The sequence below is a fragment of the Centroberyx affinis genome, unplaced genomic scaffold (assembly GCF_046629955.1).
Source record: "Centroberyx affinis isolate AG114_WGS23_722 - 3 ecotype Tasmania unplaced genomic scaffold, CSIRO-AGI_Caff_v1 ptg000739l_1, whole genome shotgun sequence".
Lineage (NCBI taxonomy): Eukaryota > Metazoa > Chordata > Actinopteri > Beryciformes > Berycidae > Centroberyx > Centroberyx affinis.
The window spans coordinates 78,506-90,000 of record NW_027279352.1 but is presented as its reverse complement, the minus strand read 5'-3'; the positions used below and the strand labels follow the sequence as shown (position 1 = coordinate 90,000).

At 46.4% G+C, this 11,495-nt stretch overlaps 1 protein-coding gene across 1 annotated transcript in view; it reads right to left on the bottom strand.

The window, feature by feature from the left end:
- The window catches only part of LOC139644438 (basic salivary proline-rich protein 2-like), a 5,330-nt gene extending 3,839 nt beyond the window's left edge, over positions 1–1,491 (bottom strand). The window contains exons 1-3 of the mRNA XM_071519790.1: positions 1,344–1,491; positions 824–1,024; positions 1–73 (exon numbers count right to left, since the gene is read on the bottom strand). The exon at positions 1–73 is cut by the window's left edge and continues 125 nt beyond it. Coding sequence (XP_071375891.1) covers positions 1–73; positions 824–1,024; positions 1,344–1,491 — 422 coding nt within the window. The remainder of the gene's footprint in view (positions 74–823; positions 1,025–1,343) is intronic.
- Positions 1,492–11,495: the final 10,004 nt, after the last annotated feature.

Sequence of the window (11,495 nt, the reverse complement as noted above, 5' to 3'; positions counted from 1 at the left end):
GGCAGCCCGGAGCCTGTAGGATAGCTGGCTGAGCTTAGGGGCTTCTCCCTGGCGGTGGAAGCCGAAGCAGGGGCTGGAAACGGGGGTGGAAGTGAACCCGGAGCCTGCGGCCTTCACCCGGGTCCCAGGGGCCTGGGAAAGGCAGCCCGGAGCCTGGAGGATAGCTGGCTAAGCCTAGGGGCCTCTCCCGGGTCTTGGGTGTTCGACTGCCAGAGCCTAAGTCCCCAAGACCAGAGAGGGGGAGAAGCGCAGGCAGTGCCCCCGCTTCTCCCCCTCTCTGGTGTTTGGGTTTGGGTGTTCGACTGCCAGAGCCTAAGTCCCCAGGACCAGAGAGGGGGAATAGCGCAGGCAGTGCCCGCGCTTCTCAGCCTCTCTGTTGTTTGCACAGTGATGGGTGGTTTTGCAGACAGGTCTAACCCTAATCAGAAACACGGTTTTTGAAAACATGTACATCCAGACATGCTCAGACATAAGATAGCCGGAAAAGAGCTGCCGTTTCCGGGGAACACGTTTGTCCAAAGCCCGGGCCTCCCGGGGAGTGGAGGCCGGGGTAGAGCGGATGGTATCCGGCCGGCGGGCTTCCCTGTCTGCCTCATTTTCGGCGATTTCCTGGTGTTTTCTTATGGAGCTTTTTTTAGTTTTCATTTTTCATTTATCGGCCGACTTGCCACGGCCGAAGTTTCCAGTCGGTCCCCCCGGTTCCATCGGCGTGCAGGGCCCCTTCCAGCGGGCCGTAGTGCTCCCCCGTCGGCCTCCTTTTTTCGGCGATTTCCCGGTGTTTTCTGATGGAGGTTTTTTGTAGTTAATTTCTCGGCCAACTTACCACAGCCGAAGTTTCCAGCGGGTCCCCCCGGTTCCATCGGCGGGTAGGTCCCATTCCAGGAGGCCGAGTGGTTCCCAAGAGACCCCGTGGGGACCGTGGCTGGGACAGGGTGCGTCAAGGCGGCCAGTGGTGGCGTGTTGGCCGGGGTAAACGCGCCGAAAGGTCCGGGGTGACCCAGGAGAGCGGGGGCTTCGGCCCTGGCTTCTCAGCCTCTGTGGTGTTTGAGTTTCCCCAGACCAAAACAGCAAAGTCAGTCCCGGAGAACCAGTGGCACATAGAAATTTCGCTCCAGAGCCAAAGTCCCCCAGACCAGGGGGAGAAGCGCAGGCACTGCCAGCGCTTCTCCCCCTCTCTGGTGTTTGGGTGTTCAACTGCCTGAGACTAAGTCCCGTCATCCTCACTGCGAGGCTGCGAGGCTGCGAGGCTGCGTGGCGGCAGCGCGCGTTGAACCAAACACCACCCTCTCTGTCTGGACCTAGTCCCGACCGGACGCTGCGGTCCCCGGGTTACGCCCCCTGGCCTGTTCGTTTGCTCCGAGGGCTGACGGAGCGGCGGGCTTGACTCGGGGGGCCCTCGGGGAGGACTGTCCGGTGCCACCGGGCCCGGTCCGCCATTCGGAACCATAAAAACCTCAGCGCGGTGCGGGGGCTTCGCTCCTGGTCCCCCATCGCGCGCCTCCGAGTGCCTACCTAACTCGCTCTCTCTCCTTCGGAGGGAGGCGGGGGGCTTAATGTCTTCCTACCCGTTCCGTCGCACCCCCTTCTCGGGGAGGCGGCTTGCGGATGGAGGTAGCCCGGAGGTTTTTGTTATCCCCTTTTAAAACCCCACTTGTCTTTTGAAACCTGGCGAGAAAAACCTCTTCCTTCCGGGCAGTTTGTGTTGCACTGCGTTACACTGCGTTACACTGCGTTACTGTGTTTTAAACTGTCATTGTGTGTTAGTGTGTTACACTGTGTTACACTGCGTTACTGTGTATTACACTGCGTTACTGTGTTTTACACTGTGTCAGTGTGTGTTAGTGTGTTACACTGCGTTACTGTGTGTACAGTGTGTGTTATAGTGTGTTAAACTGCATTACTGTGTGTTACACTGTTTCAGTGTGTTGCACTGTGTTACACTGCGTTACCATGTGTTACACTGTGTCAGTGTGTGTTAGTGTGTTACACTACGTTATTGTGTGTACAGTGTCAGTGTGTGTTACAATGCATTACACTGCAGTGCAACACACACTGAGTGTGTGTTGCACTGCGTTAATGTGTTTTACAATGTGTCAGTGTGTGTTGCACTGCGTTACACTGCGTGTACAGTGTGTTACACTGCGTTACTGTGTGTTACACCGAGTCAGTGTGTGTTGCAATGCGTTACACTACGTTACACTGCGTTACTGTGTTTTACAGTGTGTCAGTGTGTGTTGCACTGCGTTACACTGCGATACTGTTACACTGCATTACTGTGTGTTACAGTGCGTTACTGTGTTTTACACTGTGTCAGTGTGTGTTAGTGTGTTACACTGCGTTACTGTGTGTACAGTGTGTCAGTGTGTGTTGCAATGCATTACACTGCGTTACACTGCTTTACACTGTGACAGTGTGTGTTAGTGTGTTACACTGCGTTATTGTGTGTACAGTGTCAGTGTGTGTTACAGTGTGTTACACTGCATTACTGTGTGTTACACTGTCAGTGTGTGTTGCACTGCGTTACACTGCGTTACTGTGTGTTACACTGCGTTACTGTGTTTTACACTGTCAGTGTGTGTTAGTGTGTTACACTGCGTTACTGTGTGTACAGTGTGTCAGTGTGTGTGAGTGTGTGTTACAGTGTGTTACACTGCGTTACTGTGTGTTACACTGCATTACTGTGTGTTACACTGTCAGTGTGTGTTGCACTGCGTTACTGTGTGTTACACTGCGTTACTGTGTTACACTGTCAGTGTAACACACAGTATTGCAGTGTAACGCAGTGTAACGCATGCTGACACAGTGTAACACACAGTAACACAGTGTAACACACTGTAACACGCAGTGTAACGCAGTGCAACACACACTGACACACTGTAAAACACAGTAACGCAGTGTAACGCAGTGCAACACACACTGACACAGTGTAACACACAGTAACGCAGTGTAACACACAGTAACACAGTGTAACACACTGTAACACGCAGTGTAACACAGTGCAACACACACTGACACACTGTAAAACACAGTAACGCAGTGTAACACAGTAACGCAGTGTAAAACACAGTAACGCAGTGTAACACAGTAACGCAATGTAACATACAGTAATGCAGTGTAACGTATTTCAACACACGCTGACACACACTGACACACTGTACACACAGTAACGCAGTGTAACACACAGTAACGCAGTGTAACACAGTAACTCAGTGTAACGTATTTCAACACACGCTGACACGGTGTAACACACAGTAACACAGTGTAACACACTGTAACACGCAGTGTAACACACTGTAACACGCAGTGTAACACAGTGCAACACACACTGACAGTGTAACACACAGTAACGCAGTGTAACACACAGTAACGCAGTCTAACGCAGTGCAACACACACTGACAGTGTAACACACAGTAACGCAGTGTAACACACTGTAACACACACTCACACACACTGACACACTGTACACACAGTAACGCAGTGTAACACACTAACACACACTGACAGTGTAAAACACAGTAACGCAGTGTAACACACAGTAACGCAGTGTAACACACAGTAACGCAGTGTAAGTTACAGTGTGTTACACTGTGTTACTGTGTGTTACACCGTGTCAGCGTGTGTTGAAATACGTTACACTGAGTTACTGTGTTACACTGCGTTACTGTGTGTTACACTGCGTTACTGTGTGTACAGTGTGTCAGTGTGTGTTACTGTGTGTTACACCGTGTCAGCGTGTGTTGAAATACGTTACACTGCATTACTGTATGTTACATTGCGTTACTGTGTGTTACACTGTGTTACTGTGTTACACTGCGTTACTGTGTTACACTGCGTTACTGTGTTTTACAGTGTGTCAGTGTGTGTTGCACTGCGTTACTGTGTGTTCAGTGTGTTACACTGCTTTAATGTGTGTTACACTGTGTCAGTGTGTGTTGCATTGCGTTACACTGCGTGTTACAGTGTGTTACACTGCGTTCCTGTTTGTTACACTGTGTCAGTGTGTGTTGCACTGCGTTACTGTGTGTTACACTGTCAGTGTGTGTTGCAGTGTGTTACACTGCGTTACTGTGTTTTAGTGTGTAAGTGTGTGTTGAACTGTTACACTGCGTTACACTGCTTAACTGTGTTACACTGTAAGTGTGTGTTGCAGTTTGTTACACTGCGTTACAGTGTTTTACAGTGTGTCAGTGTGTGTAGCACTGCGTTACACTGCGTGTTACAGTGTGTTACACTGCGTTACTGTGTGTACAGTGTCAGTGTGTGTTACAGTGTGTTACACTGCTTTAATGTGTGTTACACTGTGTCAGTGTGTGTTGCACTGCGTTACACTGCGTGTTACAGTGTGTTACACTGCATTCCTGTGTGTTACACTGTCAGTGTGTGTTGCAGTGTGTTGCAGTGTGTTACACTGCGTTACTGTGTTTTAGTGTGTAAGTGTGTGTTGAACTGTTACACTGCGTTACACTGCTTAACTGTGTTACACTGTAAGTGTGTGTTGCAGTTTGTTACACTGCGTTACTGTTTTACAGTGTGTCAGTGTGTGTTGCACTGCGTTACACTGCGTGTTACAGTGTTACACTGCGTTACTGTGTGTACAGTGTCAGTGTGTGTTACAGTGTGTTACACTGCTTTAATGTGTGTTACACTGTCAGTGTGTGTTGCACTGTTACACTGCGTTAAACTGCGATACTGTGTTACACTGTCAGTGTGTGTTGCAGTGTGTTACACTGCGTTACTGTGTTTTAGTGTGTAAGTGTGTGTTGCACTGTTACACTGCGTTACACTGCTTAACTGTGTGTTACACTGTAAGTGTGTGTTGCAGTTTGTTACACTGCGTTACTGTGTGTACAGTGTGTCAGTGTGTGTTAGTGTGTTACACTGTGTTAATGTGTGTTACATTATCAGTCTGTGTTGCAATGCCTTACACTGCGTTACTGTGTTTTAGTGTGTCAATGTGTGTTGCACTGCGTTGCACTGCGTGTTACAGTGTGTTACACTGCGTTACTGTGTATACAGTGTCAGTGTGTGTTACAGTGTGTTACACGGCTTTAATGTGTGTTACACTGTCAGTGTGTGTTGCACTGCGTTACACTGCGTGTTACAGTGTGTTACACTGTGTTCCTGTGTGTTACACTGTGTCAGTGTGTGTTGCACTGCGCTACACTGCGATACTGTGTAACCACTGTCAGTGTGTGTTGTAGTGTGTTACACTGCGTTACACTGCGTTACTGTGTTTTAGTGTGTAAGTGTGTGTTGCACTGTAAGTGTGTGTTGCAGTTTGTTACACTGCGTTACTGTGTGTACAGTGTGTCAGTGTGTGTTACTGTGTTACACTGTGTTAGTGTGTTAAACTGTCAGTCTGTGTTGCAATGCCTTACACTGCGTTACTGTGTTTTAGTGTGTCAGTGTGTGTTGCACTGCGTTACACTGCATGTTACAGTGTGTTACACTGCGTGTTACAGTGTGTTACACTTCGTGTTACAGTGTGTTACACTGCGTGTTACAGTGTGTTACACTGCGTTACTGTGTGTACAGTGTCAATGTGTGTTACAGTGTGTTACACTGCTTTAATGTGTGTTACACTGTGTCAGTGTGTGTTGCACTGCGTTACACTGCGTGTTACAGTGTTACACTGTGTTCCTGTGTGTTACACTGTCAGTGTGTGTTGCACTGCGTTACACTGCATTACTGTGTGTTACACTGTCACTGTGTGTTGCAGTGTTACACTGCGTTACACTGCATTACACTGCGTTACTGTTTTAGTGTGTAAGTGTGTGTTGCACTGTTACACTGCGTTACACTGCTTAACTGTGTGTTACACTGTAAGTGTGTAAGTGTGTGTTGCACTGTTACACTGCGTTACACTGCTTAACTGTGTGTTACACTGTAAGTGTGTTGCAGTTTGTTAAACTGCGTTACTGTGTTTTACAGTGTGTCAGTGTGTTGCACTGCGTTACACTGCGTGTTACAGTGTCTTACACTGCTTTAATGTGTGTTACACTGTGTCAGTGTGTGTTGCACTGCGTTACACTGCGTGTTACAGTGTGTTACACTGCGTTCCTGTGTGTTACACTGTGTCAGTGTGTGTTGCACTACGTTACACTGCGTTACACTGCAATACTGTGTGTTACACTGTCAGTGTGTGTTGCAGTGTGTTACACTGCGTTACTGTGTTTTAGTGTGTAAGTGTGTGTTGCACTGTTACACTGCGTTACACTGCTTAACTAAGTGTGTTGCAGTTTGTTACACTGCGTTACTGTGTGTGCAGTGTGTCACTGTGTGTTACAGTGTGTTACACTGCGTTAATGTGTGTTACACTGTGTCAGTGTGTTGCACTGCGTTACACTGCGTTACTGTGTAAGTGTGTGTTGCACTGCGTTACACTGCGATACTGTGTGTTACACTGTCAGTGTGTGTTGCAGTGTGTTACACTGCGTTACACTGCGTTACTGTGTTTTAGTGTGTAAGTGTGTGTTGCACTGTTACACTGCGTTACACTGCTTAACTGTGTGTTACACTGTAAGTGTGTGTTGCAGTTTGTTACACTGCGTTACTGTGTGTACAGTGTGTCTGTGTGTGTTAGTGTGTTACACTGTGTTAATGTGTGTTACACTGTCAGTCTGTGTTGCAATGCCTTACACTGCGTTACACTGTTACTGTGTGTTACACTGTGTCAGTGTGTGTTGCACTGTTACACTGCGTTACACTGCTTAACTGTGTGTTACACTGTCAGTGTGTGTTGCAGTTTGTTACACTGCGTTACTGTGTGTACAGTGTGTCAGTGTGTGTTGCACTGCGTTACACTGAGTGTTACAGTGTGTTACACTGCGTTAATGTGTGTTACACTGTGTCAGTGTGTGTTGCACTGTGTTACACTGCGTTACACTGCTTAACTGTGTGTTACACTGTCAGGGTGTGTTGCAGTGTGTTACACTGCGTTACACTGCGTTACTGTGTTTTAGTGTGTAATTGTGTGTTGCACTGTTACACTGCGTTACACTGCTTAACTGTGTGTTACACTGTAAGTGTGTGTTGCAGTTTGTTACACTGCGTTACTGTGTGTACAGTGTGTCAGTGTGTGTTAGTGTGTTACACTGTGTTAATGTGTGTTACATTATCAGTCTGTGTTGCAATGCCTTACACTGCGTTACTGTGTTTTAGTGTGTCAATGTGTGTTGCACTGCGTTGCACTGCGTGTTACAGTGTGTTACACTGCGTTACTGTGTATACAGTGTCAGTGTGTGTTACAGTGTGTTACACGGCTTTAATGTGTGTTACACTGTCAGTGTGTGTTGCACTGCGTTACACTGCGTGTTACAGTGTGTTACACTGTGTTCCTGTGTGTTACACTGTGTCAGTGTGTGTTGCACTGCGTTACACTGCGATACTGTGTAACCACTGTCAGTGTGTGTTGTAGTGTGTTACACTGCGTTACACTGCGTTACTGTGTTTTAGTGTGTAAGTGTGTGTTGCACTGTAAGTGTGTGTTGCAGTTTGTTACACTGCGTTACTGTGTGTACAGTGTGTCAGTGTGTGTTACTGTGTTACACTGTGTTAGTGTGTTAAACTGTCAGTCTGTGTTGCAATGCCTTACACTGCGTTACTGTGTTTTAGTGTGTCAGTGTGTGTTGCACTGCGTTACACTGCATGTTACAGCGTGTTACACTGCGTGTTACAGTGTGTTACACTTCGTGTTACAGTGTGTTACACTGCGTGTTACAGTGTGTTACACTGCGTTACTGTGTGTACAGTGTCAATGTGTGTTACAGTGTGTTACACTGCTTTAATGTGTGTTACACTGTGTCAGTGTGTGTTGCACTGCGTTACACTGCGTGTTACAGTGTTACACTGTGTTCCTGTGTGTTACACTGTCAGTGTGTGTTGCACTGCGTTACACTGCATTACTGTGTGTTACACTGTCAGTGTGTGTTGCAGTGTTACACTGCTTTACACTGCATTACACTGCGTTACTGTTTTAGTGTGTAAGTGTGTGTTGCACTGTTACACTGCGTTACACTGCTTAACTGTGTGTTACACTGTAAGTGTGTAAGTGTGTGTTGCACTGTTACACTGCGTTACACTGCTTAACTGTGTGTTACACTGTAAGTGTGTTGCAGTTTGTTAAACTGCGTTACTGTGTTTTACAGTGTGTCAGTGTGTTGCACTGCGTTACACTGCGTGTTACAGTGTCTTACACTGCTTTAATGTGTGTTACACTGTGTCAGTGTGTGTTGCACTGCGTTACACTGCGTGTTACAGTGTGTTACACTGCGTTCCTGTGTGTTACACTGTGTCAGTGTGTGTTGCACTACGTTACACTGCGTTACACTGCAATACTGTGTGTTACACTGTCAGTGTGTGTTGCAGTGTGTTACACTGCGTTACTGTGTTTTAGTGTGTAAGTGTGTGTTGCACTGTTACACTGCGTTACACTGCTTAACTAAGTGTGTGTTGCAGTTTGTTACACTGCGTTACTGTGTGTGCAGTGTGTCACTGTGTGTTACAGTGTGTTACACTGCGTTAATGTGTGTTACACTGTGTCAGTGTGTTGCACTGTTACACTGCGTTACACTGCTTAACTGTGTGTTACACTGTAAGTGTGTGTTGCAGTTTGTTACACTGCGTTACTGTGTGTACAGTGTGTCTGTGTGTGTTAGTGTGTTACACTGTGTTAATGTGTGTTACACTGTCAGTCTGTGTTGCAATGCCTTACACTGCGTTACACTGTTACTGTGTGTTACACTGTGTCAGTGTGTGTTGCACTGTTACACTGCGTTACACTGCTTAACTGTGTGTTACACTGTCAGTGTGTGTTGCAGTTTGTTACACTGCGTTACTGTGTGTACAGTGTGTCAGTGTGTGTTGCACTGTAAGTGTGTGTTGCAGTTTGTTACACTGCGTTACTGTGTGTACAGTGTGTCAGTGTGTGTTACTGTGTTACACTGTGTTAGTGTGTTAAACTGTCAGTCTGTGTTGCAATGCCTTACACTGCGTTACTGTGTTTTAGTGTGTCAGTGTGTGTTGCACTGCGTTACACTGCATGTTACAGCGTGTTACACTGCGTGTTACAGTGTGTTACACTTCGTGTTACAGTGTGTTACACTGCGTGTTACAGTGTGTTACACTGCGTTACTGTGTGTACAGTGTCAATGTGTGTTACAGTGTGTTACACTGCTTTAATGTGTGTTACACTGTGTCAGTGTGTGTTGCACTGCGTTACACTGCGTGTTACAGTGTTACACTGTGTTCCTGTGTGTTACACTGTCAGTGTGTGTTGCACTGCGTTACACTGCATTACTGTGTGTTACACTGTCAGTGTGTGTTGCAGTGTTACACTGCTTTACACTGCATTACACTGCGTTACTGTTTTAGTGTGTAAGTGTGTGTTGCACTGTTACACTGCGTTACACTGCTTAACTGTGTGTTACACTGTAAGTGTGTAAGTGTGTGTTGCACTGTTACACTGCGTTACACTGCTTAACTGTGTGTTACACTGTAAGTGTGTTGCAGTTTGTTAAACTGCGTTACTGTGTTTTACAGTGTGTCAGTGTGTTGCACTGCGTTACACTGCGTGTTACAGTGTCTTACACTGCTTTAATGTGTGTTACACTGTGTCAGTGTGTGTTGCACTGCGTTACACTGCGTGTTACAGTGTGTTACACTGCGTTCCTGTGTGTTACACTGTGTCAGTGTGTGTTGCAGTGTGTTACACTGCGTTACTGTGTTTTAGTGTGTAAGTGTGTGTTGCACTGTTACACTGCGTTACACTGCTTAACTAAGTGTGTGTTGCAGTTTGTTACACTGCGTTACTGTGTGTGCAGTGTGTCACTGTGTGTTACAGTGTGTTACACTGCGTTAATGTGTGTTACACTGTGTCAGTGTGTTGCACTGTTACACTGCGTTACACTGCTTAACTGTGTGTTACACTGTAAGTGTGTGTTGCAGTTTGTTACACTGCGTTACTGTGTGTACAGTGTGTCTGTGTGTGTTAGTGTGTTACACTGTGTTAATGTGTGTTACACTGTCAGTCTGTGTTGCAATGCCTTACACTGCGTTACACTGTTACTGTGTGTTACACTGTGTCAGTGTGTGTTGCACTGTTACACTGCGTTACACTGCTTAACTGTGTGTTACACTGTCAGTGTGTGTTGCAGTTTGTTACACTGCGTTACTGTGTGTACAGTGTGTCAGTGTGTGTTGCACTGCGTTACACTGAGTGTTACAGTGTGTTACACTGCGTTAATGTGTGTTACACTGTGTCAGTGTGTGTTGCACTGTGTTACACTGCGTTACACTGCTTAACTGTGTGTTACACTGTCAGGGTGTGTTGCAGTTTGTTACACTGCGTTACTGTGTGTACAGTGTGTCACTGTGTTACAGTGTGTTACACTGCGTTAATGTGTGTTACACTGTGTCAGTGTGTTGCACTGTGTTACACTGCGTTACTGTGTAAGTGTGTGTTGCACTGCGTTACACTGCGATACTGTGTGTTACACTGTCAGTGTGTGTTGCAGTGTGTTACACTGCGTTACACTGCGTTACTGTGTTTTAGTGTGTAAGTGTGTGTTGCACTGTTACACTGCGTTACACTGCTTAACTGTGTGTTACACTGTAAGTGTGTGTTGCAGTTTGTTACACTGCGTTACTGTGTGTACAGTGTGTCAGTGTGTGTTAGTGTGTTACACTGTGTTAATGTGTGTTACACTGTCAGTCTGTGTTGCAATGCCTTACACTGCGTTACACTGTTACTGTGTGTTACACTGTGTCAGTGTGTGTTGCACTGTTACACTGCGTTACACTGCTTAACTGTGTGTTACACTGTCAGTGTGTGTTGCAGTTTGTTACACTGCGTTACTGTGTGTCAGTGTGTGTTGCACTGCGTTACACTGAGTGTTACAGTGTGTTACACTGCGTTAATGTGTGTTACACTGTGTCAGTGTGTGTTGCACTGCGTTACTGTGTTTTACATTGTCTAAGTGTGTGTTGCACTGCGTTACACTGCGATACTGTGTGTTACACTGTCAGTGTGTGTTGCAGTGTGTTACACTGCGTTACACTGCGTTACTGTGTTTTAGTGTGTAATTGTGTGTTGCACTGTTACACTGCGTTACACTGCTTAACTGTGTGTTACACTGTAAGTGTGTGTTGCAGTTTCTTACACTGCGTTACTGTGTGTACAGTGTATCAGTGTGTGTTAGTGTGTTACACTGTGTTAATATGTGTTACACTGTCAGTCTGTGTTGCAATGCCTTACACTGCGTTACATTGTTACTGTGTGTTACACTGTGTCAGTGTGTGTTGCACTGTTACACTGCGTTACACTGCTTAACTGTGTGTTACACTGTCAGGGTGTGTTGCAGTTTGTTACACTGCATTACTGTGTGTACAGTGTGTCACTGTGTTACAGTGTGTTACACTGCGGTAATGTGTGTTACACTGTGTCAGTGTGTGTTGCACTGCGTTACACTGAGTGTTACAGTGTGTTACACTGCGT